The 27,593-nt window shown below is 42.0% G+C and overlaps 1 protein-coding gene across 8 annotated transcripts in view; it reads left to right on the top strand.

Moving 5' to 3' along the window:
* The window catches only part of col4a5 (collagen, type IV, alpha 5 (Alport syndrome)), a 251,079-nt gene that overhangs the window by 200,929 nt on the left and 22,557 nt on the right, over positions 1 to 27,593 (top strand). For 5 of the 8 annotated variants that reach the window (XM_043705032.1, XM_043705031.1, XM_043705033.1 and 2 more), the window contains 8 exons: positions 7,171 to 7,179; positions 11,142 to 11,150; positions 13,403 to 13,536; positions 18,940 to 19,012; positions 21,337 to 21,408; positions 24,232 to 24,360; positions 24,520 to 24,618; positions 26,022 to 26,234. In XM_043705032.1, the coding sequence (XP_043560967.1) occupies positions 7,171 to 7,179; positions 11,142 to 11,150; positions 13,403 to 13,536; positions 18,940 to 19,012; positions 21,337 to 21,408; positions 24,232 to 24,360; positions 24,520 to 24,618; positions 26,022 to 26,234 (738 nt within the window). The remainder of the gene's footprint in view (positions 1 to 7,170; positions 7,180 to 11,141; positions 11,151 to 13,402; positions 13,537 to 18,939; positions 19,013 to 21,336; positions 21,409 to 24,231; positions 24,361 to 24,519; positions 24,619 to 26,021; positions 26,235 to 27,593) is intronic. The other 3 variants (XM_043705036.1, XM_043705035.1, XM_043705034.1) reach the window with 2 other exon arrangements.

Raw genomic sequence — 27,593 nt, 5'->3', positions numbered from 1 at the left:
GGCTATGAGACCATCTCCAAGGTGGACCCTTTATCAATACTAAGGGTGCCAGGATGGAGGCCAGGTTTCTTATGAACTTTCCATAATTGTTCACCAATTCAAGGAAAGACTTAAGCTCTTGTACAGATGTGGGAGCTGGGGCATTTTTGATTGCCTTCACTTTATCTTCAAATGGGGGTAGCCCAGTCTCGTTGACTCTGTAGCCCAGGTGCCTGGAGCACACATTTTTCTCTTTTAAGGCATATGCCCATCTTGGAGAAATATCTAAGGACTATCTCTAAATTCTCTGAATGACCTTTATTGGTCTTCCCTGTTATTAGTATGTCATCAAGATAAATGACCTCGGGTAAGCCTTGTAAAGCGTTCCCGCTCTCTTCCCACTGAAATAACTCCACAGAGGTTGGTATTCCATCACCAAATCATCGTTTACGTGCACAGTACCTGACATTGGTCCAATTTCCTCACAGCTAGTTCTCAGAGTGAATGGAACCTCTGACACTTCTGTTTTTATCTGTCAGGCAGGGCTCCCTGATTGGACTAGGTTAGCAGGGAACTCGTTTTATGAACTCTACTAGCTGATCTCCTTACAATTACTGCACTGCCCCACCGCTGACCCTTTCTGATGTCAGGAGTCGGTCAGGCACTGAGCACTCCCGAGTGAGAGACATTCCACTCCAGGAACTTACAAGCAAACAATCTGGAGTTGACTTGTTTTGCTCCCTGCTTCACATGTCTCCTGCTAGGCAAAAAATTAATAGCAGCAGTGGTGGGAAAGATCTTTGAATGGCCATCAATTGCCCATTAAAGGCCTCAGCTGGTGAAATGTGTCTTCTGAGGATGGTGCCCAACCCAATTAAATGGTCCACCATCACTAAACATACCTCAATAGAGGACTGAATATTTTGCCAAAATGACTTCATTTGAAACACAGTTAGATTTTGGAAGTTAGAATTGACCTGAACACCGCTGGATTTGTGAAAGTACATGGAGTTTAAGTGGCTTCCCCCCCCCCATTTATCCAATAAACAAAACAGGGAAGAGGATCAAAATGTCAAATTAGTGCCCACTCTTTCAGTTTACAGTGACGCACAAGCATCTTTGTGCTGCTGCTTATTAGCATGATCTCTGTATGCAGCCAGTATAATTCTCCCCAACTGGCTCCACACTTCCACAGGCAGCCCAGATACAGTGCATTAATATGAATTAAAGCTAGCCAGTACCTCTAAAAGAGGAGTTGTACTGTGGCCAGAGCACATGCTTTGTCAGCCAAATCTGACCAAAGAGATGAATGGCTGAACATGAGAGAGGAAGAATATCCAGTTTTTTTCAGACACTGCATTGAAGATTGTAGTGATGGAGATAGAAAGAAGGAGAGATGCCCTGTATCTGTGGAGGATCAAGAGGTCATTCATACTAAGTGTCAAAAGCAAATAGCCAAGGCGGTGACTGCCAGGAATGCAGTCCCAAGGACCTGTCTGCAGTGCTGGAAGACATTTAATGACTGTACATGAGTAGTCAAGGTGTGAGTAGATGCCATATTCCACCAATGGCACCAATTGTCTCACCTACTGCTCAATTCACCACATGTGAATCACTCACGCACCTACAATCTTCTAACAATCAAGACTCATATGAAACATTCATATCTTCATGGCCTCACCTTTACACATTGTTACCAGTCTCTCCTCCATACTTCACAGCTTGTACACCCGGCCTGCTCGACCTGTTACCATGCACACTCAGATTACAGCCATCAAGGTGATGTTTACCAGTTTTCAAAGGAACTTGCAAGGTATCACAGCAGTGCAGTCCAGCTCCTCTCAGGCTGAAAGCATTTCTACTCCCGCCCTACCTCCCTACCAGGTCCCATTTGCCAGCCCAGACTACCATCGCCCATATTAAGACAATTCAATGTGACATCAAAACCTCCGAGACTCAAGGCTTCTCAAGGTCATCCTCAAAGAGCATTATGATCTCTCCATTGAAAGTCAGCAGCCGTCGACTAGCTATGCTGCATCACTGGGATCACACTGTTTGGGATTAGTAAGGTAAACAAAAGGCACATGGAAGACAGGCAAGAGGTTGAACTGGGGTGATGAGTTTCATTTTGTGTTTATTTATTTCTAAAATATGCATCATGTAAGGCTCTAATATTTGAACTGGGGCCAAGTGGACACTGTGAAGGTCTGCGATAAAGTGAAGGAATGAAGTGTGGAATTATTGGTGCATGGAGAATTGGGGTTGAGGTGACTGGCACAAACTTAAATTAGTTTTCCCACGCAGAAAGGGGCTCCATTATTGTAGCATTCCTCAAGCGTATGAGCCAATTCCAGTAAGACTGCTGAAGGCATATTCTCTAAAACCTGCCACACCGCCAGCCAAGTTACTCCAGTGCAACTAGAACACTGGCATCTGTTCAGTAATATTGAAAATCACCTCTGAATGTCTCGCACACAAAAAGCAGGACAATCCCAAAGCTGGTCACTTACCATCCTATCAATCTACACACATTAATCAGCAAAGTAACAAAAGGGATCATTGACAGTACTTTCAACGCAGCATTCACTCAACAAATCTGCTCACTGCTGCTCAGTTTGGGTTCCGCCAGGGTCACTCACCTCCTGCACTCATTGCAGCCTTGGTTCAAATATGGACAAAGGATTAGATTCCCTACAGTATGGAAACAGGCCCTTCAGCCCAACAAGTCTTGGGAAATTCGGCAGGGTAGGTGACTGAGGTGTCAGTGGGGGAGCACTTTGGGGCCAGCGACCATAATTCTATTAGATTTAAAATAGTGATAGAAAAGGATAGACCGGATCTAAAAGTTGAAGTTCTAAATTGGATAAAGGCCAGTTTTGATGGTATTAGGTTGATTGGGGGCAGATGTTCGCAGGTAAAGGGACGACTGGAAAATGGGAAGCCTTCAGAAATGAGATAACGAGAATCCAGAGAAAGTATATTCCTGTCAGGGTGAAAGGAAAGGTTAGTAGGTATAGGGAATGCTGGATGACTAAAGAAATTGAGGGTTTGGTTAAGAAAAAGAAGGAGGCATATGTAAGATATAGACAAGATCGATCGAGTGAATCCTTAGAAGAGTATAAAGGAAGTAGGAGTATATTTAAGAGGGAAATCAGAAGGGCAAAAAGGGGACGTGAGATCGCTTTGGCAAATAGAATTAAGGAGAATCCAAAGGTTTTTTACAAATGTATTAAGGACAAAAGGGTAACTGGGGAAAGAATAGGGGCCCTCAAAGATCAGCAAGGCGGCTTTTGTGTGGAACTGCAGAAAATGGGGAAGATACTAAACGAGTATTTTGCATCAGTATTTACTGTGAAAAAGGATGTGGAAGATATAAACTGTAGGGAAATAGAATGTCCGTATTATAGAGGAGGAAGTGCTGGATGTCTTGAAACGCATAAAGGTAGATAAATCCCCAGGACCTGATCAGCTGTACCCTAGAACTCTGTGGGAAGCTAGAGAAGTGATTGCTGGACCTCTTTCTGAGATATTTGTATCATCAATAGTCACAAGTGAGGTGCCGGAAGACTGGAGGTTAACTAACGTGGTGCCACTGTTTAAGAAGGGTGGTAAGGACAAGCCAGGGAACTATAGACCAATGAACCTGACATCGGTGGTGGGCAAGTTGTTGGAGGGAATCCTGAGGAACAGGATGTACATGTATCTGCAGACCTCACTTTCTCCTCATGTATTTGGAAAGGCAAGTACTGATTAGGGATAGTCAATATGGCTTTGTGTGTGGGAAATCAAGTCTCACAAACTTGATTGAGTTTTTTTGGGAAGTAACAAAGAGGATTGATGAGGGCAGAGCGGTATATGTGATTTTTTTGGACTTCAGTAAGGCGTTTGACAAGGTTCCCCATGGGAGACTGATTAGCAAGGTTAGATCTCACGGAATACAGGGACAACTAGCCAGTTATATAAAGAACTGGCTCAAAGGTAGAAGACAGAGCGTGGTGGTGGAGGGTTGTTTTTCAGAGTGGAGGCCTGTGACCAGTGGAGTGCCACAAGGATCAATGCTGAGTCCTGTACTTTTTGTCATTTACATAAATGATTTAGATGCGAGCATAAGAGGTACAGTTAGTAAGTTTGCAGATGACACCAAAATTGGATGTGTAGTGGACAGCGAAGAGGGTTACCCCAGATTATAACAGGATCTGGACCAGATGGGGCAATGGGCTGAGAAGTGGCAGATGGAGTTTAATTCAGGTAGATGCGAGGTGCTGCATTTTGGGAAAGCAAATCTTAGCAGGACGTATACACTTAATGGTAAGGTCCTAGGGAGTGCTGATGAACAAAGAGACCTTGGAGTGCAGGTTTATAGCTCCTTGAAAGTAGAGTCGCAGGTAGATACGATAGTGAAGAAGGCGTTTAGTATGATTTCATTTATTGATCAGAGTATTGAGTACAGGAGTTGGGAGGTCATGTTGCGGCTGTACAGAACATTGGTTAGGCCACTGTTGGAATGTTGCGTGCAATTCTGGTCTCCTTCCTATCGGAAAGATGTTGTGAAACTTGAAAAGGTTCAGAAAAGATGTACAAGGATGTTGCCAGGGTTGGAGGATTTGAGCTATAGGGAGAGGCTGAACAGGCCGGGGCTGTTATCCCTGGAGCGTCGGAGGTTGAGGGGTGACCTTATAGAGGTTTACAAAATTATGAGGGGCATGGATAGGGTAAATAGACAAATTCTTTTCCTGGGGTCGGGGAGTCCAGAACTAGAGGGCATAGGTTTAGGGTGAGAGGGGAAAGATATAAAAGAGACCTACAGTGCAACGTTTTCACACAGAGGGTGGTACATGTATGGAATGAGCTGCCAGAGGAAGTGGTGGAGGCTGATACAATTGCCCACCACCGACGTCAGGTTCACTGGTCTATAGTTCCCTGGCTTGTCCTTACCACCCTTCTTAAACAGTGGCACCACGTTCGCTAACCTCCAGTCTTCTGGCACCTCACCTGTGACTATTGATGATACAAATATCTCAGCAAGAGGTCCAGCAATCATTTCTCTAGCTTCCCACAGAGTTCTAGGGTACAGCTGATCAGGTCCTGGGGATTTATCCACCTTTATGCGTTTCAAGACATCCAGCACTTCCTCCTCTATAATACGGACATTCTATTTCCCTACAGTTTATATCTTCCACATCCTATTTCACAGTAAATACTGATGCAAAATACTTGTTTAGTGTCTTCCCCATTTTCTGCAGCTCCACACAAAATTGGAACATTTAAAAGGCATTTGGATGGGTATATGAATAGGAAGGGTTTGGAGGGATACGGGCCGGGTGATGGCAGGTGGGACTAGATTGGGTTGGAATATCTGGTTGGCATGTATGGGTTGGACCGAAGGGTCTGTTTCTGTGCTGTACTCCTCTATGACTCTAAGTCCACACCGACCCTCCAAAGAGTAACCCACCCATACCCTACATTTACCCCTGACTAATGTACCTAACACTATGGACAATTTAGCATGGCCAACTCACCTGACCAGTACGTCGTTGGACTGTGGGAGGAAACCGGAGCACCCAGAGGAAACCCATGCAGACATGGGGATAATGCAAACTCCACACAGTCACCTGAGGTGAGAATCCGACTCATGTCCCTGGCGCTGTGAGGCAGCAGTGCTAACCCCTGAGTCACCGTGCCACCAGAGTTGAACTCCAGAGACTCCAGTCACTGCCCCTGACATTAAGGCAGTATTTTACAGAATATGGCTTCAAGGAGCCTGAGCAAAATTGGAATTAAAAAGAATCTGGGAGAAAACTCTCCATTATTAGAGTTACACCAGTCACAAAGGAAGATAGTTGTGGACTGTTGGAAGTCAATCATCTCAGCCCCAGCACATCTCTCCAGAAGTTCCTCCATGTCGTGATCTAGGGTCAACCATCTTCAGCTGTGTGATCAAGAACCTTCCCTCCAGCATAATTCAAAAGTGGACTTATTTGCTGATCATTGGACAATGTTTAGCACTACTCACAACTCTCCAGATACTGAACTAGCTCAGGTTTCACAAGTAGATAGATCTGGACAATATCCAGGCTTGCCATGACAAGTGGTAAGTAATGTTAGGGCCGCAGAAATGCTGGGCAGCAGCCATCTCAAACAAGAGAGAATCTAATCCTCATCCTTTGACATTAAATTACACTATCATCATTGAATCACCCATTATCAACATCAAGGAAGATCCCATTGATCAGAAACAGAACTGAAACAGTCATATAAATTCAATGGCTACAACAACAGGTCAGAGGCTTGGAATTCTGCAGCGAGTAACTCACCTCCTACCTCTCCAATGGCTGTGTAGTGTCTGCAAGGCATAGACAGGAGTGTGATGGAATACATTCCTTGTTCCTGGTTAGGTGCAACTCCAATAATACTCGAAGCTTGATACCATCCAGGAGATTGACATCCTATCCACTACTTTCTACATTTACTCCCTTCACTACTGACACACAGTGGCAACAGTATGCACCATCTACAAGACACACTGCATTCGTTCATCAAGATCCTAGCAACAGCATTTTCCAAACCCATGACATCTTCCAGCTAGAAGAACAACAAAAGTAGATTCATTTTAACACACACCTGCAAGTTTCCCTCCAACTCACAAAAATCGTCCTGATTTGAAACTATATCATCATTCATTCACAAATGCCAAATGGACAGTAAGTGCTGGTTTGACCAGAGGTGTCTACATCCTATGAACTAGTTTTTAGAAAGCCCCATTTCCTCTTGCTTCTCTTATACCTCCTTCTTGTGCTGCTGCTTCTGAACTTCTCACCTGATAGTTGGTGACATGGCCATTCCCTGAGGAAAACAGTGCTGTGCAGTATTCCATGCACAGCCACGTAGAATGACACCCACTCAGCTGAGTACTGCTGGACACACTTCAATAGCCTAAAGGGAAGATCTTTGCTGATTGAAGAGGATTCAAGTTGCAGAATTCTCAATATGAAATGGAACATTGTGTTTTTGATCAAACATCTTAAACATTAATTTAGGGATGGCTGGGTCCTCCTTTTCCCCTAAAATTGAGAATACTGCTGTTGTACTTTAACTGCTTGTATTTAGTTTCTAACCAACAGTCTTGTTTTGTGATATGGTATATCTGACGCATCTAATGATGACCTTTGGTTGAACCTTGACCCTCCTCAGGTCCTCCAGGTTAGATCTTTCAGCAATAATTAACTTGGATGAGTTGGGATTATAACAGCACTAATGTATACAGCATTAAACAATAGACTATAATGTGAATATTCATTTCCTTTTTAAGCAAAAGCTGAACTATTCCTGCACACTTTGCAAATAGTACACAACATTGTTCCTCCAAAATTAATGCTATGAAATTTGAAGTCCAATCATCAACTTGAAGAGTGGGCCATTCTCTTCCTAAATTGTACCTTTCTGTTAATTTTTAAACAAAATAAGATTGCACCACTGAGGAATGTAAAAATAAATGTGGTATGAGCTTTGAAGGCAGAGCAAAGGGCACAGGAATGGATAACTTGCACTTTTTTCGGTATGCCAACTGACTGAGTGTGGACTCATAGAACTGATTTGATGTAAACACCTCCAGACTGTGTTCTTGACATAGACTTAATGTCAAAAACATAGTTCTTGATTTTAAGCATGGCGGGGAGAGGGTCTGGACAGGTGGGATGCAAAATTTCAGATCAGACAGCCTAACCATTCCCTGCCCATCTATCATTTTACAGGCTTGAATGAGTCTAAGGTTGAAATCTGGTCAACTATTGAGTGGGAGTCTGCAATGTGTCATTTAAATGGAGATTCTCCAGTAAAATCAACAAAGGTTCTAGACCTCCTGCAGTCACCTGTTGGTATCAGTTGTCCAATGTTCTGTATTAATCATTAAAATCAAATGCTGTTCTTTAGTTTTGATCCCATGACCTCTAATCATGGAGGCACAGCAGCTTCTTGGCTGCCCTTGATGAACTTCTTTCCATGAAACACATTCTCTCAGATCCTACAGCTCTGGAAAATTAATTTTGTACAGTTTTCATGATCAAAATAAGCATTTTCTTACAAAGAAGTGAAGCCTGCTACCAAGTTAAATTTATCTTATCCCTAATCTCATATTTAGAACGAGAACAGGCCCTCGGCCCAACAAGTCATCATTCATTCACAAATGCCAAATGGACAGTAAGTGCTGGTTTGACCCTTCCAGACCCATTCTCCTCACTAATAACCTGCACTATAGGCAATTTAGCATGGACAATTCACCTAATCTGCACATTTTCAGATTGTGGGAGGAAACCTGCACAGACAGAGGGAGAATGTGCAAATTCCACACAGTCAGTCATCTGAGGCTGGAATTGAACCTGGGTTCCTAGCACTGTGAGGCAGCAGTGCTAACCACTGAGCAACCATGCCACCCCAAGCTTGTGAATATTTTATTCCAAAGTCAGATTGATTTAGCAACACTTGCAGATTGATTTAGCAACACTTGCAAGTGCTGATGTGAATAGCAACAAGGTCAGTGTGAGTGACTACAAGATAGGACACTTTGACAAGAACAAGGCCATCAAAAGATGAAGTAAGACAGATGGATTCAGCAGCAACAAAGTTGATGGGTGATGAGTAGATGGGTCTTGGGAGTGTGGTGCAGTGGAAGTTTGTCAAAAGAGACAAAAAGCTGAAAGAAAGTTAAATGTAGCTGAGTTGGGGTCACTTGGCAGCTGCGAGAAAAACCAAGAAAGAAATCTGCAGGAAAACATCTGTTTGTATAAGGAACTGATTCAACTTCAGCTGGAATATTGTGAACAGTCTGATCCTGAGAGTTTTCCACTGACAATTTTCTTTGACAGTGATATGCCCCACTTTAGTTTAATTGCTGCATTAAGCGCCAAGCTACATGAATATGAATGCATTGGAAAGAGTGGAGAAGAGATTACAAGAATGGTTTCAGGGATGTAAATTCCATTTGGAAGATAGTTGAGAGAAGTTGGGATGATTTTACTTTGGAGAAGAGAAGGCCAAGTGGAGATTTGATAGAAGCTTTCAAAAACATGAGGGGTCTGGACAAACTAGATAGGGAGAAGCAGTTCCCACTCATAAAATGATTGAGAATGAGAGGGTGCAGATTTAAAGCAATTTGTAAAAGAAGAAAATGCAATGTGAGAAAAAAAAAAGTTCCTCTCACTTCAGCTGGCTTGGGAATGTCATGCTTGGAAATATGGTGAAGACAGGTTTAATTAAGGCATTCAGGAGGACATTAGTCTATTATTTGAATAGAAATAATATGCTTGGGTTTGGGTTTGGGCAAAAGACAAGAGAATGAATGAATCAAAGTTATAATGTTCTTTCAGAGATCTGGTGCAGTTGTCATAGGACAAACAACCTTCTTTTGCACCATAGTAATTCTGCAATTCTACGATATTGTAAGATTTAATTTCCAAAATCAGACAGGTTGTGAACAGTCTGATCCTGAGAGTTTTCCACTGACAATTTTCTTTGACAGTGATATGCCCCACTTTAGTCGGCTGTTTAATTGCTGCATTAAGCTTGCTTTCAACAGTAGTCAGAGTGGTCCAGTCGACTCGGTGCCATGGGTGCATAAGGGGAGAGTTGGTCGGATTCTGTCTCCTGAAAATTTAGCCTTGATGTCTCCCTATTTGTTACTCACACGTAAACCAATTGCATTCTGATGTGACATCACAGGGAACCATGCCCTGATGAGCATTCATGTTTTTAGGAAAGATGTGGAACAATGACAGGAGTGGGGGCTTGGAAATGTAGGGAAGTTTCTTGCCAATTTTGATAATTGCATGTGTTCTTTTAATCATAACATTGATTTATAAATCTTAACCAGGAGATTGAGGTACACTGCTCTTTGTTAAAAATAATGCAATGAAATCCTTAATGTCCTGTTAAGGGGGCAAATGGGCCTTCGGTTTGATACCTCATCCAAGAGGAGGCATCTTCAACAGTGTTGCATTCCCTCAGTACTAACCTGAAGGGTTAGCTTATATTTTATATTCTAGCTTAAAGGTGCAAGTGCTGCAATAAGCCAAAATGACATGAAGAAACACCATTCTGATCCAACCAATAGTCTGTGTGGAAATCATATCATTGATCATCAGAAGAGTACATGGAACTGACCCTCTGCAGTGACCCTCTGTTGTCATGCACCGTCAGCCGACATTCAGTGCAGCTAGTCCATTATCTTATACGTAGAAACTGCCGTCAATATTCATTTACAAAAGCAGCGAATTCCTCACTCTGTTATTTTAATTGAAACACAAATTTGTTTAAAATATACAGGAATGCCACTGTTAAAACAGTGGAAAGAGGAACTCAAGTCTTGATATGACAAAGTCATCAACAGTAAATTCAACTCGAAGGAAATGTTTTAAGTGGCAGTTAACAATAAGGGTAATTGAATTTTGGTCCTATCATTTGAAGCTGATCTTTTTTAACACAAGAATACAAGAATTAGGAGCTCTAGTAAACCATTCAGTTCATAATTCCTTCTCTGCCATTCTAAGTGATCATGTCTGATCTTGGGTTTTACTTCCACCTTTCATATCCTCTCCCGACTTGCCTTGATTCGCCAAGAGACTAAAACTCTGTCTACCTACCCTAGTTTTTAATATATTCATCAAAGTTGTAATGTTATTTGGCATACCTACTTTTATCGCTAATTTTATTTCAAATCTTTATATTTTATATAATTCTCACATTATAATATTATATACTACTGTTTCAGCAATGCTTTATTTGCCTGTTTTTTTAAAAAATGTTGACTAAAATTAAAATTCCTTAGATAATTGGCTTGGTAATTTCTATTGACTAACCTTGTTTAATTCCTTCCTGCTCAAACAAGGCTTTGCTATCTTCTTTAAAAATGCTGCAAATTCACCTTGTAGAAAAAGTATTGGCCAGCTTTAATCTTGTAGAAGGTGTGGAAAGGTTAACCTTGTTCTTGTCATGATAAATGAAGCAAAAATGTTACTCTCTTTGCTTAAAACCACGAGGATTTTTGCTTTTGAAATAGTCCTGTAACAGGCTAATGAAGTTTCTAACCAGCATTCTCGTTCTGTATTGTGCGATGTGACTGATTCACCAAACGATGGCTCTGGATCTTACTAAACTTTGACTCTTCCCAGGTCCACAAGGTTAGATTTTTAACTCTAAGTGGTTGCTATTTGGCAAACTGTGAGTGTTTTCAAGGTGGTGGAATTAACCATGTAACTCTTGGGGGAATAACAAATATGATGAGTGCCGCATGGAGAAGTAATGACTAATTAATTGAAAGCATTGAAATATTAATAAAGAATAATCTGCCTTAATTGTTCTGGTAAAATCATTAATGTTACAGTACTGCTATACTTTTATTTGCCAATTAAACATCTTCCATTTTTAAGACAATAGAAATGGTGAAGGACTCCTGAGAACATCTTGCACCAATTGGGAAAAACACCTTCATTTGAATGTTTTCAATCATGTGAAAATTGCCACTGACTTTACTTCCCCAGGCAAAAAAAAAGCATTTGTAGCTTCAATATTGTTTCTGTCACTCATCAAACTTGGAAGGGTGGAACCAGCTGAGATACACTGGATCAAGAGTTTTTGTTTATAATTTTCCCACTGGGAGAAGAACAGTGGATATGTTTGGCCCTTGATTCTGACTTTTGAGTGATTACCCCTTTTAAGAATTTACTTATGATGAATACTCAAGGCTTGCCATCTGTGTACAGATTTTTTCAAAATAACTTCTGTTTTAATGCTTCTTTTATAAAACAAGGTACTACAACTTTGTGAAATGGATTGTTTTAACTCTGTGCAGGATACTTTTGAAGAGGTCAGGCTATACAAGATGCTTAACTGGTGAAGCTATTACCCATTATGTTTTTAATATCTGGGCAGATTCCTTATAAACATTATTCTGAATTGAAAAGTGTGCCAAGCGATAAGAATTCTTAGCTTGGATTGTAATTATGTTCTTTACAAGTAAATATCTCACTGATATGTTTTGTTCTGCTTCATTGTTGAATGTGTGGACCATTGTGATGTATTGCATTTGCTCTGAGTCTTCTATTAAAATATGAAAATTAAAATATGGTAGAGAAATAGAGCACCAGGGATTGGCACTAGGGCAGAGGGCTGAAGAAGGGAAAGTCTAATAGCCAATGAAGGGAAGGGGTGGAAGGACAAAGAAAAAGAAGGGAAAATAACAGCATCAGTCATGGGAAGGTGGAAAATAGAGCAGGAAGATTTCGGGAAAAGGACAAATGCATGATGGAGAAAGAAGTAATGGTGGCTTGTGTGGTGTAGCCTTTTGTTTATGAGACCTGACATGACTTCATTATCATATGTGGCCAATGATTAGTTTCAGTGAATGTTTGAGAATCTAATCTCCAATTAAAAGAATGTGAATCTTTGGAATTCTCTATGCGACAGAGCCACAGATTTGCATCATCATTAAGTATATTCAATAAAAAGAAATTTGTGATTATTTCAGAAGTTAATGGATGAGTGAAGGAAGAGAGGTTACTTATAAAATCAGACATTTTTGTAGCTGCACCTATTTACCTGGAGCAGCTACCATTTACATATCATGACAAGTTCACACTTACAGTATACTTTTATATATGTACCAGTATTTTTGCAGGTCTGCCAATAATAATCTGATCTTGCATGACAGCAATTATATGAACAAATGATATTTACATGTTGAGTACAGAGGTATAATCAATGATATCAACCATTATAACTCATTTTTTCAAATCTTCAAAAGGAAATTAGATGAGTAGTTGAAGGCGAAGTTTTGCACGGTTATGAGGGAAAGGATAGCTCTTTCAAAGAGCCAAAATAGCCATTCGAGTTGAACAACTTTTTAATGTGTCGTGTCATTCCACAATTCCCTGTAATTGCATTGAAAGTTATAACTGACCTCAATAGCTCGGGGTCCTGGATATGAAAAGCCACTCAGCATTCCATCTCCTGATCATAATGCAGTGTTCCCTGCGAGAGAATATACACTAGCTAAGAAAAAGATCAGACTTGGAACTTCATTCCTTTTTTGAAATGACTTTACATTAGCACAGGAAGAATGGTCTGTTTGATTAGTAAATGAAGGATTGCTAGTACAAATAGGATAAGGAAAGATCTAGCAGTTCAGAAGAAATGGGGGAATATTGAGGAAAATTGTGTCCTATGCAAATAGTTTACAGCTTCTGTGTGGTGGATTTGACTTTTAATAAGATGCAATCTGGATATAACCTTTGTTTATCTTGTACCTAACTCTGGGGACTGTAATTATAGTTTGGTGAAATAACTGTCCAATATGAGACTAGAGCGAAACTTAACTAAAGACTGTTAATGCAACTATATTAATATCTAAAGACATTTTTTTTCTGATTTCAAGGCCCACAGGGTCCAGTGGGTCCACGAGGCCCACCAGGATTTGGGGGTATCAAAGGAGAAAAAGGCAATCCTGGTCTTCCAGGATCACCAGGGTTCCCTGGAATAAAAGGAGACATTGGATCACCAGGACTGCCAGTAAGTGAAGAATTTGATGTATACGTGTGTTCTTAACCATGATCACTGAGCCTTGTGTAAGTTTCTCTTGTTTCAACTCTTGGTTAAAAAGCTGAGGAAAACTTTCAACAAAATGATTTGATTAGATTCCTTACAGTATGGAAACAGGCCCTTTAGTCCAACAAGTCCACACTGACCCTCCAAAGGGTAACCCACCCAGACCCATTCCCCTACCTTGTATTTACCACCGACTAATGCATCTTTCACTATGGGCAATTTAGCGTGGCCAATTCACCTAACGTGCAGATCTTTGGATTGTGTGAGGAAACCGGAGCAAACCCACACAGACACAGGGAGCATGTGCAAACTCCACACAGATTGTCACCCGGGGCAGGGGTCAAACTGGGGTCCCTGGCACTGTGAGGTAGCAGTGCTAACCACTGAGCCACCGTACCGCCCCACACCACTGAGCCACCACACCGCCCCATGATGATTGACATCATTGTTTTGCAATGATCATGGCTATTGAAGGTCAGTCATCTCAGCTCCAGGACATCTCCACAGGAGTTTTTCAGAGTAGTGTCCTAGACCCAACCATCTTCAGCTGCTTCATCACTGACCTTCCCTCCATCATAAAGTCAGAAGAGGGGATATTGCCGATGATTACATAATGTTCAGCACCACTCGCGACTTCTCAGATTTAAATGCAGTCCATGCTCAAATTTAACAAGATCTGGACAATATGCAGGCTTGGACTGACAAGTGGCAAGTTATATTCGCACCACACAAATGACAGGCAATGACCATCTCCAATAAGAGTCAATCCAACCACTGCCCCTTTACATTCATTGGTGTTACCATCACTGAGTCCCATACTGTCAACATCCTAGGGGTTACCATTAACTAGAAACTCAATTGGACTTGCCACATAAACATAGTGGTTACAAGATCAGGTCAGGAATATTCCCCACTTGCCTGGATGGTTGCAGTTCCAACAAAACTCAAGAACCTTGGCACCATCTAGGACAAAGAAGTCTGCTTGTTTGGCACCACACACAAGCATTCACTCCCTCCACCACTGACACTCAGTAGCAGCAGTATACTATCTACAAGATGCACTGCAAAAATTCACCAAAGATCCTGAGACAGAACTTCCAAACACGCTATCACTTGCATTTAGAAGGACAAGGGCTGTGGATACATGGGAACACCACCACCTGCAAGTTCCCCTCCAAACTACTCACCATCCCGACTTGGAAATGTTCCTTCACTGTTGCTGGGTCAAAATCCTGGACTTCCCTCCCTAATGGTATTGTGGGTCTAACCACAGCAGGTAGACTGCAGTTGTTCAAGAAGGCAGCTCACCATCACCTTCTCAAGGGCAACAAGGAATGGGCAATAAATGTTCGCCAGCCAGCAATGCCCACATCCTACAAGTGAATAAAAATAATAGAAAAGCTTCAGATTAAGGCTGAATTGCCAAATTGCTAGAGAATGTGAGTGAAAGATTAGAGAACAGTCAAGTGGTCAGTTCCTTCCTACTGAGCTAAATGGGAAGAACAAACAATTTCCTGCATATGGAAGTGCAGTGTTTGGATATGAAAGTAAACATAAATATCTAACGATTTGTAATATACTCCCTCAGAATCTACTAAAAAGTGCTCAGAATGATATTTACATCTTTTCACACTAGTCCAAGGTGGGAAACCAGACTGTCTATGCTCTTCAGACACTAACCGTCCAATCTTCAATATGATATTACAAAATTATTTAAAATAGGCTTCCGCCTCAGAAAGAGGGAAAATATCAGAGGCCAAATTATCACAACTAGATCATAAATTAGTTGTACTGCCTACACAACAATGGACACCAATGGGACTGATGAAAGAGCAAAGAGGCATTTGTATATATATATAAACCATTTAAGGTAGAAGAACCCAGTTAATACAGCATTTCAGGAAGACACTTGATAAGGTTCCCCATGGTAGGCTCATTCAGAAAGTTAGGAGGTATGGGATACAGGGAAATTTGGCTGTCTGGATACAGAATTAGCTGGCTGAAAGAAGATAGCAAGTGGTAGTGGATGGAAAGTATTCTGCCTGGAGGGCGGTGACCATTGGTGTCCTGCAGGGATCAGTTCTTGGGCCTCTGCTCTGTTTAGTTTTTATAAATGACTTGGATGAAGAAGTGGAAGAGTGGATGAGTAAGTTTGCCGATGACACAAAGGTCGGTAGTGTTGTAGATAGTGTTGAGGGCTGTTGCAGGCTGCAACTAGACATTGACAGGATGCAGAGCTGGGCTGAGAAGTGGCAGATGGAGTTCAACCTGGATAAATGCGAAGTGATTTATCTTGGAATGTTGAGTTTGAATGCTGAATACAGGGTTAAAGACAGGATTCTTGGCAGTGTGGAGGAACAGCGGGATCTTGGGGTCCACGTACATAGATTCCTCAAAGTTGCCACCCAAGTCGATAGGGTTGTTAAGAAGGCGTATGATGTTTTAGCTTTCATTAACAGGGGGATTGAGTTTAAGACCTGCAAGGTTTTGCTGCAGCTCTAGAAAACCTTGGTTAGACCACACTTGGAATATTGCATACATTTCTGGTCTCCTCATTATAAGAAATATGTAGATGCTTTAGAGAGGGTGCAGAGGAGATTTTCCAGGATGCTGCCTGGACTGAGGGCTTGTCTTATGAAAAGAGGTTGAGTGAGCTCGGGCTTTTCACCCTGGACTGAAGAAGGAAGAGAGGTGACTAAATAGAGGTGTACAAAGTAATGAGAAGCATAGATCGAGTAGATAGCCAGAGACTTTTTCCAGGGCACAAATGGCTGTCATGAGGGCTTATCATTTTAAGGTGATTGGACGAAGGTATAGGAGAGATGTCAGAGGTGGGTTCTTTATGCAGAGTGGTGAGTGTGGAATGCACTGCCATCAGTGGTGGTAGAGTCAAAAACATTAGGGACACTTATGCGACTGCTGGATAAGCACATGGATGGCAGTAAATGGAAGGGTGTGTAGGTTAGGTTGATCTTAGATTAAGATAAATGTTAGGCACAACATCGTGGACCGAAAGGCCTGTACTGTGCTGTACTGTTCTATGTTCATACTATATTGTGAATTTGTATACAATGCTGAACCAGCGAGTATTTGGTCTCACTTCAGGCACTGCACTTTATTAAAGATAGAACAGCACTGGAGACAGATTAGAAAATATTCACGAGCAAGGTTCCATGGATCAGGAAATTCAGTTATGAAGATAACTCCTCCAAAGTAACTTCACCTTGGAGAAAAGAAGGCTGAGAGAGGATTTGATTGAGATTTTCAGAGTCATGATGAGTCTGGACAGAACAAATAGGAAGAAATTTTGTACTCATGCAGTGGTAAAGAACAAGAGATTTAAAGTAATCGGTAAAAGAAACAAAAGTGCCAGAAGAAGATTTTTTTTTCTCATGCAAGGAGTGGTTAAGATCTGAATGTACTGCCTGAGCATTTGATGGAGGCAGGTTGATGGTGGAAGGTTCAACTGAACAATTCAGACTGTCATCTGATAAGTGAGAATGTGCAGAGTTGCAGAGAGAAGATGGATTTGACACAAAGCGAATTGCTTTATTCTAAGGGGAGAAAGTGAGGTCTGCAGATGCTGGAGATCAGAGATGGAAATGTGTTGCTGGAAAAGCGCAGCAGGTCAGGCAGCATCTAGGGAACAGGAGAATCGACGTTTCGGGCATTAGCGATTCTCCTGTTCCCTAGATGCTGCTTGACCTGCTGCGCTTTTCCAGCAACACATTTCCATCTGCTTTATTCGAAGGGCTGGCAGAGACACGATGGGCTGAGTGACCACAGTGCTGTGTTTCTGTGACTTTGAAAATCTTTCCCAATGGAGAAATTGTTGAATTTTTTATAAACTAACCAATATCCTAATATCACAATTCTACTGGTGTATATCAGTAAGTGTGGCATCTCTGTTGAATTAATTTTAATGCAAAACATTGGAATTAATAAAATGAAGAAAATGATTAATGCAACTTAAAAACCAAGAGCTTTAGTAGCTGTTATGAGTTGCAAGAGTGAAGTTATCTATTTTGCGTGTCAGATGGTCTGCACCCAGTCTGACCAACATATTCACAGAGTCTTTTCTTTAGTTCTTTTATATCCAAAAGTGCTCTTACAGACAACTACACAGTTTATTTTATTCCCATCACGACTGGTCCTTTTTTTTATTTAGATGTCCATGTGGGCAACAAGGGCCTTATATGCTAGTGAGCTGCATCACACCTGTTTTATGCTCCCTTCGTGAAAATAAGCTGCTCTGAACACATGGTATTGGTAACATACTCAGAATCATATTAAATAAGTGCAACTTCTGACTTCATCAATGTGGAATTTGGTTGGCACAGTGGAGCCAAAGAACAATCCTAAAAGCTTGGGACGGCTCCATCGTTGTCAGTTATACTTTCCTCAGCCACAATTTTACAGCTGTCTTTACAATTAGTCAGTTGTTGTGACCCTCCCAACCCGTTAAAGACCAGTGCCCACCTTAAGGGGTGCTGTCCAATCTGAGGGCCAGCAGTCGAGAAGCATCATCTGACCTCGGCTGTCACCCCACCCCACTCAGTTCCCCCCCCCACTCCCCCCCTACAAACACACACACCCCTTCCCCTTCATTTAATGGTGTTTGTGGAGTTTGCACATTCTCCCCGTGTCTGCGTGGGTTTCCTCCGGGTGCTCCGGTTTCCTCCCACAGTCCAAAGATGTGCAGGGTCAGGTGAATTGGCCATGCTAAATTGTCCGTAGTGTTAGATAAGGGGTAAATGTAGGGGTATGGGTGGGTTGCGCTTCGGCGGGTCGGTGTGGACTTGTTGGGCCGAAGGGCCTGTTTCTACACTGTAAAGTAATCTAATCTAATCTAATCTAATCTAATAGAGTGCCTTTGGAGCAGGCTCCTTCTGGACAGGTAAGTGGGATTCAGGAGGCACTGGGGCCAATAGGACTTCACAGAAGGCGGGAATGTCGGTGAGAGAGGGTTGACATGTTGCCACAGCTTAGTCCACCCACTCCTGTGGCATGAGTCCCAAATTAAGATCAAGGTTTCCCCTTCCAACGTCCATAGGAGGGCCAGCACAATTCATTAGTCAGCCTCTCCCTTACGTGGTGGAGGCCTCAGCTGTTAATGATGGAAAACTCAGCCTGGCAGCATCTGTGGAGAGAGGCAGAGTTAGCATTTTGGGTCCAGTGACCCTTCTTCAGAATGGCCGGATGGAAGATGATGGACAGTCCACCCCTCATTCATCATTGTACTCTGCTCCCCCATAAGCCCCTCCACATCCCACTTCCTAGCCTATGTCTGAAGGGTTGATAAAAATCCAGTCCATTTTAACTGCTTATCCCTTCCATTGTTAGAACTGTTTGTTGTCTTCTTTTTAGGGTGGCCCAGGACAACCAGGCTTCACAGGACAAAAAGGCGACCCAGGTCCAGCAGGCCTGCCAGGCTTTCCAGGTAAGAGTGGAGACACCAACATCTTCCCTGACCTTATTTGGGGCAGAAGGTTTGACCTCAATGGGGCCTCTAGGCCCCTGGAGCCGTGGAGGTCCCCCAGCATACGCCACCCCAACAGTGGGGGTCACCTGCTGAAGGCAATTTATTATCATCTTCATCTTGTTATTGAAGAAAGATGATCATCAGTTTGCACACTGCAAGGTCACAAAATCAGGTTAAGGTAATGGCAAGGTAATCACAGCACTGTGGCTCAGTGGTTAGCACTGCTGCTTCACAGCGTCAGGGACCCGGGTTTGATTCTAGCCTTGGATGACTGTCTGTGTGGGTTTTCTCCGGGTGCTCCAGATTCCTCCTGCAAGTGCAAAGATGTACAGGTTAGGTGGATTGGCCATGGGAAATGCAGCATTATGGAAATAAGGTAGATCTGGGTGGGATGCTCTTTGGAGGGCTGGTGAAGACTTGGTGGGCTGAATGACCTCTTTCCACACTGTAGGGATTCTATGAAATGCCACGGCACTCATTCTATGAGATTCTATGAATCTGATGTGGTGATTAATACTGGCCCGGCTACTGGGGAGGATTCTCCTGCTTCTTTTTAAAATACTGCAGAGGGGATATTTTACATTCATCTGCGAGGGTAGACAGGTTTTTGCTATTGCATCTTATCTGAGAGACAGCACCATTGACAGTGCAGCCCAACAATGAACTATCAGCTTAAATTATGTGCTTCAGATTCTGGAGTGGGAGTCAAATCCACACACACACACTCTCATTCACACACTCTCACTCACACACTCTCTCTCACTCACACACACACATACACACACACTCATTCACACACTCTCTCTCACACACACACACACACACAGAGTCAGTGAACTGTGGCTAACTTCAATTTACACTGAACCATTTAATTGGTCCAAATCTGACACGTGAATATTCTTGCTGAATTTTTGTTTAAGAAATATAAAGCTCTTTGTGGTGAATGTTAAGTGCGCAGTGAAAAGATATAAATAAACATCCTGAGGATTGGAATTGGGATAAGTAGAATCAAGTATTGGTGATAATTTTATGCTTGTGCTCCATTGGAGGCTTTGGCCAGTAATTGCCCTTACAGAAAGATTGGGTACATGTTGTCCATGACTCTGTGGAAAATTATGGCACAACAATGTGAATTTCCAGTATGTACTCCCATAGCAACTAGCTCATAAAATGGCTCTTAGCTGCAGGGCTGGCAAAGTCTTTTATTTGAAACCTTGCGCATTATTGAGTGGGATCAAAGCAAAATAAAATAGAGATTGGAAATCTGAAACAAAATCAGAAAATGCTGGAGGCTGTCATTGGTTTAGGCAGGATCTGTGGAGAGAGGGATACAGTTAATAGGACAAATGTAATGCTCTACTCTGTGGCAAGATTGATAGTGAGGACATTTATACAGGTGGGAGGCTGATAGTGTGTTACATCCCAGTACTGCCCCAGGAAATATGCGGAAGGCAATTAATATCTATTTAGGGACTTCATTCTGGCATTTATTCAGTGGCGGGCAGAGGATTATCATGGGCAAAACCAAAGGTAAGCCCTTTAAGAGTTGTTTGCTCACTTCCAGGGTTACTCCTCATTTAGAAGGGCCTGACTGAGGGACCAAACATTGGGAAAGAGACTGTCCTTTGAGAGCCACATCACTATCCTTGCTATTGATTCCCATTATACTCCCTCTTCCATCATTTGCCTGTATCTGGGTTTGAGTTGGATGTAGTATCAGCTGGAGACTGCAGCTCCAACCCTTGCCTCTCCCTTGGGCACTGATCCCACAGAAAGCCCACTGCCACCTATATTGCGGCCTAAATGGTGCTTAGTTCGGTGGATCTTCTGTTGCTGGCCCTGCATCCAATGAGCAAAACCCTTGTTGCCTCCCTTAAACTGCCCAGTGTTTCAGGTCAATAAGCATTCATCAGAACTGATGCACTGATTGATTATAACTCTGTTTCTTTCTCTGCAGTCGTTTTCTGATCTACTGAGTGTTTCTAGCCAATTCTGACGCATATGTTATGAAATGCATATGGTTCTGAAAAATAAGAAACAACATGGTCATTGAATAACAGTCACCAGGAAGGTTCACATGACCAAGAGCTTTGATGGTCACAGTTGGGAGGACCTTTCTTGTCTGTTCACAAAGTTAAAAGATTTGAAGCAGTCAACTTGAGATGTCATTGTAATTGGCTGTTGAGGTGCTATGCATATGTATGTACAATGTATGATATACTAATTAAATATTCACTCCCATCAGAAGGCTAGTTTTCATCCACGCTCTCATTTACTTACAGGAATGAAAGGATCTCCTGGGTCTCTTGGTGGTAAGGGTTTGCCAGGTGATAGGGGCCCACCTGGCCCTCGAGGTAGGCTTTGATTTTCTTGAATATTCACTCTTGGCCTTCTTACATTCCTCTCGAAAATTAACATCTCTGATACTGTTGTGGAACTGCAGCTATTTAATATTTGCTAATGTTTAATAGAGATGGCTGCGTAAATGAACCAGTGAAGTCTGCAAGTCAATGTTATATAGGGGTTATTTAAATGTTGGGCTGAAAATAGGCAGTGGTGAACCAATCAACTATTACACAGCCCACCAACATTCCCTTCCATTAAGGCTGAGACCACGGACTGACAGGATCCCATGGGATGAAGACCAGGAGGATTCAATAATCAATGAGGGGTTAGCTTCTCTGGTTCACTGGGACACATGATCCCCAGCATCTCCTCAAAGGACAAGTGTTAGCATCTGGCCTATTGACACAGGTGTAAAGCATTGGATATCCATTCACCGGTTTCACAACAAAATCTATTTTAAAATTGCCTAATATGGGGTAATGTCGAGTGTTGCAGGTAAGAGGGCAAAATTTCCTGTGATAATGCTTGCCTTGCACATTGCCAGAAACGGGTGGTTAAAAGGGAGAGGAGGCATAGCCTAGTGGTATTATCACAGATTCCACTGCTTTTGGTCATTTATATAAATGATTTGGATGTGTATATAGGAGGCATGGTTAGTAAATTTGCAGATGATACCAAAATAGGTGGTGTAGTAGACAATGAAGATTATCTCAGAGTAAGTTGGGACCTTGATCAGATGGACCAATGGTCTGTGGAGTATCAGATGGAGTTTAATTTACATAAATGTAAGGTATTGCATTTTGGTAAGGCAAATCAGGTCAGGAGTTACGCAGTAGGGAACTAGGAAGTGTTGCTGAAAAAAGAAACCGGGTGTGTAGTTCCTTGAAAGTGGAGTTGCAGGTAGACAGGATGGTGAAGAAGGCATTTGGCGTACTTTCCTTCATTGGTCATAACGTTGAGTATAGGAGCTGCGATGTCACGTTGTAGCTGTACAAGACGTTGATGAGGCAACTTTTGAAATACTGCATACAATTCTGGTCACTCTTCTACAGGAATAATGTTGTTAAACTTGATAGGGTTCATAAAAGATTTACAAGGATGTTGCCGGGATTGGAGAGTTTGAGCTATAGGGAGAGGTTGAGTTGGTTGGGACTGTTTTCCTTGGAGATTGAGGGGTGATCTTATACTGATTTTATAAAATCATGATAGGCATGAATTGGGTGACTAGCCAAAGCCTTTTTCCTAGGTTTGGAGAGTTCAAAACTGGAGGACATAGATTTAAAGTGAGAGGGGAAAGATTCAAAAAGGACCTGAGGGGTAACTTTACAACACAGAGGAATGATGCGTGTATGGAAAGTTGCTAAAGGAAGTGGTGGAGGTGGCTACAATTACAACATTTAAAAGATATCTGGGTAGGTACATGAATAGGAAGGGTTTAGCGGGATATGGGCCAAATGCTGGCAGATGGGACTAGGTCAGATTGGGACATCTGGTCGGTGTGGATGAGTTCGACCAAATGGTCTGTTTCCCTGCTGTATGACACTATGACTCCACCAAGTGCAAAAGATGCACGCTGTGAAAGTAAAAATTCACAAAAATGCAGATTTCTGCCTGAAGTGTCTGAAACAATTTCATGAAGATTTTCAAATAATCTGACATTTAAATGAAACTGAATCAATGGCAACTTCAAAGGCCAAACATGGCCCTTGGGGAGGCTATCCCATTTTCATTTCATTGTTTTCATATAGAAAGGACGCACGGAGATGCATATGCACCTGAACCATGGGTGAATAACTCCACCGTACCAACACCTCAGATGAAGGTGGTGGAGAAACAGAAAGGGCAGCTTGCCATCATGTTAGGTGGCTGGGCAGAAGGTTTAAACATGTTATGGTGTTGGGATTAAAGATGATACCTCCAAACCAGACCGTTCAGGGTGCATTGTTATGGTTAATTGAACATGACAATGAGCATTTGAAGAAAGTAGAAAATGACACAGAATCAGGCTGAGTGCAGCCACGGCCTGTTCTGGCTGGACAAACTGCACAGAGTGGTGGGCAGGGGCTGGAACCATTCTTTTATGCAGTTAACACAGAGCCACCTGGAGGTGTTTTCAAGTTGTTTCCTGCACAATGGAAAAGTACTGAAAGTAGTACAAAATGGTGATACAGCATGTCACCTTAGATTTGGGAATAGTAATAATACCAGGGACTTTGTCCCACTCATTGGATTTTTCACTATCGGGCTGGGGTTTGTAAGAGTTGTGCCATGGAATCTAAGATAGAGATCTAAGAGCCATTGTCACCTAAGTACCCGTTCAGCAGAAAGGCAATGTGAGACTTACTAATTAATATATATCTCGGTAGTTTAATCAAATCATTTAGTTTCAATTTATATAGTATAAAGTAACAATTATTAATTCATATAATTAAGTACTTTAACCCAATAAATGAACTATATATTGAAGTGCACATGTGTTCTTGTAATCATTTTGATCAGGCTTTAAAGAACCCGTAATAGCATTTTCAGGCAAAGAATGCACAAATTTATCTGAAAACCTGGTGAGGAGGTCTGACACAGAAGGTAAAGATGGCTGTTCATTGCCACCTTCTCACAGGCAGTGAGGTTTGCCAGTGTTGCCGACATTGCAAGAACAAATACATTTTTGAAAATCTCCACTCTGAATTCAAACATTTGCCAACTAATTGAGAAAAAATGCTATGTCCAATGGCATTGCATGCTGGAAGAGGTGAAAAAAAATTATAAATAGTAGAACAGGAATGTTTTTGATTTGGAACTCCCCACTTTAACCTACAATCTTTGCTTTTTAGGTGCACCTGGTCAACCTGGTCCACCAGTACCAGCTCGAATTGTCAAAGGAGAACGGGGTTACCCAGGACCACCAGGTCTGCCTGGCCATAAAGGATTACCTGGTCCGACTGGTCCACCAGGGTCTCCAGGTAAGACATCACCAAATAGCACAAAGAGATCTTTGTTTGTTGGGATGTAGACCCCCATGACTTTACTGGAATTCTCTCACCAGCTTAAGATCATTGTTCAGTAATTGTAGTATTTGAAAAGTTTACATTCCTTTCTTTAATGTATTTTCATTTGTCTAGGTCCAGCAGGATCCCCTGGTGACCCAGGTCAAGATGGTATTCCTGGGTTTAATGGACCAAGTGGACAAAAGGGAGATAGAGGCTTTCCAGGGGGCCCAGGTAAGAAGAGAAGAATATTTTATTCTCATTATTTGTTATGGGGGTGTGGCTGGTTTATTTTTCCTTCCAATATTTAAGTGTAATTTTTGAATATTTTTCAACCCAGGTGAGTACTTTCATCTACTTTCATTCCTCCAGCACCTTGATGATTGTAATATTGAAGTGTGTGAGTAGTTACAGCAATTCGTGGAAATATTGTCCTTCCACTTTCCACTAAAATAGGGAAACACCACCGTCTGGTTAGTGCCTTTCCATAATGGCCCGCTGAGGCAATTTGTTACTCAGGATATAGGTCTGATCTTATTAAATCAAATCCAATCAATCACACTGCTGTAATAAAGGCAAAATACCTGTGGATTCTAGAAATCTGAAACAAGCACAGAAAATGTTGGAGAAACTCAGCAGGTCTGTGGAGAGAGAAACAGAATTAATGTTTCAAGTCTGATGTGATTCTTCTTGATTCTAAGAAAGATTCATACCAGACTCAAAACATTAAGTGTGTTTCTCTCTCCAAAGATGCTGCCAGACCTGCTGAGTTTCTCCAGCATTCTCTGGGTTTGAATCATACTACTGCTGTGTACTTCCCATGCAAATCTTTTGACCTGGCTACAGCGGATATAATGAACACTTACTTAGTTGCATGCAACAACTAGCCATTCCTCACAGATCAGCCTAAAAAATATCAGCAGACAATTCAGTCATGGGTAATGTACTATCCTTAGAATGTCCGTATCGATGCAAATGTTAGCAGGTGTCATTGGTATCATAGAACATAGAACATTATAGTGCAGTACAGGCCCTTCGGCCCTCGATGTTGTGCCAACCTGTGAAATTAATCTGATGCCCACCTCACCTACACCGTTCCATTATTATCCATATGTATGTCCAATGCCCATTTAAATGCCCTTAATGTTGGTGAGTCTACTACTGTTGCAGGAAGGCTGTTTCACACTTCTACTACTCTGAAGGATATTAATGAAACAAATGTGTTTTCCTGACTGACAATGGTTTCATGGTTATCATTAGACTCTTAATTTCAGATTTTTATTGGATTCAAATTCCACCATCTGTCATGGATTTGAACCCAGGTCTCCAGAACATTACCTTAGGTGCTGTGGGTTTATAGCCGAGATAATACCACTAAGCCATCACCTCCTCAATTTCAATAAGAATTCCAATTTTGTTACGCATTTACAGCTTGGAAATAACTTTGACCATGACGCAAAACACTGCAAATCATTTTAACTACTAACTCTTCTTTCTTTTTGTATTAATCAAAGTTAAGTTGTATCCCCATTATCTCATGCATGCAGCTTTTTGAAATCCTATACTTTTCTTTAATAATGTTGCATTAGTATTCCAGTCAGCCAAATGTACCTGATATCAGCATGTTCTTGAAATAGGTGACAGAGGACTTACAGGCCCACCAGGTCCAGATGGTACCCCTGGAGTGCCAGGGCTTCCTGGATCTGCTTCTGTAGCTCACGGATTCTTGATTACCCGACACAGTCAGTCAACAGAAGTGCCACGTTGTCCTCCTGGAACATTAATCATCTACGATGGATACTCTCTGCTTTATGTACAAGGGAATGAGAGAGCACATGGTCAAGATTTGGGTAAGAATTAAATCATATGATATGACAATGAGGAGCTGTTATCCTAATAAACTATTTTTTAATGAACAGTCCTATCCCTCCTTTAGTACTCGAAATGTGTTCTGAAAAATTAGTGTGTTAAACAAAAAGTGATTCTTATAAGAAAATTTAACAACAGCAGGCAATTTTCTTGACTTGTCATTTTAACATTTAATAACCTATTGCCTTAAACCTATCTGGCCCAAAGTCCCTGTACTAATTTGCTCGCTCTTCTTAGCTTCCAACTCTTACTACTCATCTAGAGCCAACTGTTTCCCATTTCCCCATTCCTCCCACTTCCCACAACCCTCTTTGAATCTCCGACTTCCTTTCCCAATCTCACTTGTTACTTTGCTCTCTAACACGTCCACATGCTACTCCAATTGATCCACCTGCTTCTCTCTCCCCAACCCCTGCTGTTCCTACTCACCTTAACTAGTCACCTCACTTTCAAGTCACACTGTGAGGGGAGTGGAGGAGTAGGGCAAGTAGCAGTGAGCAATAGGGTTGGGGAGGGAGCAGGAGTTGAGGAGGAGTCGTAGTGAGCTGGAGTGTTGGGGTTGGAAGGATGGGTCAAGAGAGCTGAATGGAGGGAGTGGTGAGCTTTAATGTGAACTGTAATGAATGGTTAGGATTGGGGCGGAATTGGGGGTGATAAAGGAGAGATTGTGTGTGTGTGTGAGCATATGTGTGTATGTTGGAAGTGAGCAAATAGGCAGAGATAAAGCTCAGAGAGAAGACAAAGGCATAGATGATGGTATGCCAGAGAGAAAGAAAAGCTGATAATGGAGACCATGAGTATGTGAAAATGGGTTGGCTGTGCTAAAAGTAGCTCATGTCACATGACAGGGCCTGGGGCATGAGGGTGAGTAAAAGACAGGGTAAGTGGTGTTCATGTTTGAAAATTAGTGAGCTCAACAGTGAGTCCTGAAAGCCATATAGTTCCCAGTTGGAAATGCGATGCTGCTCAGCTTGCACATTGGAGCACTGCAGCAGTCCCAAGATAGAAATGCTGACCAGAGAGCACACTGATGTTTGAAGTGGCAGGCAACTGGAATCTCAGGGTCATTTTTATGGACAGAATGTGCTCTGCAAAGTGGTCACTCCCAGTCTGCATGTCATTTCTCCAGTGTAGAGGTAACAACACACATTGTGAGCAGCAAATACAGTAGACTAGATTGAGTGAAGTGCAGGTAAATCACTGCTTCATCTGGAAAGTATACCTACAACATGGGTACTGAGGAGGGAGGAGATAAAAGCCAAGCATTGCACCTTCCACAATTGCATGGGAAGGTGTTGAAGGGGTGTGGGAAAGTGAGAGGTAGAAGTTAGTTTTAAAAG

The sequence above is a fragment of the Chiloscyllium plagiosum genome, chromosome 15 (genome assembly GCF_004010195.1).
Source record: "Chiloscyllium plagiosum isolate BGI_BamShark_2017 chromosome 15, ASM401019v2, whole genome shotgun sequence".
Lineage (NCBI taxonomy): Eukaryota > Metazoa > Chordata > Chondrichthyes > Orectolobiformes > Hemiscylliidae > Chiloscyllium > Chiloscyllium plagiosum.
The sequence above is the reverse complement of the archived record's forward strand: the minus strand, read 5'-3'. Positions and strand labels throughout refer to the sequence as shown.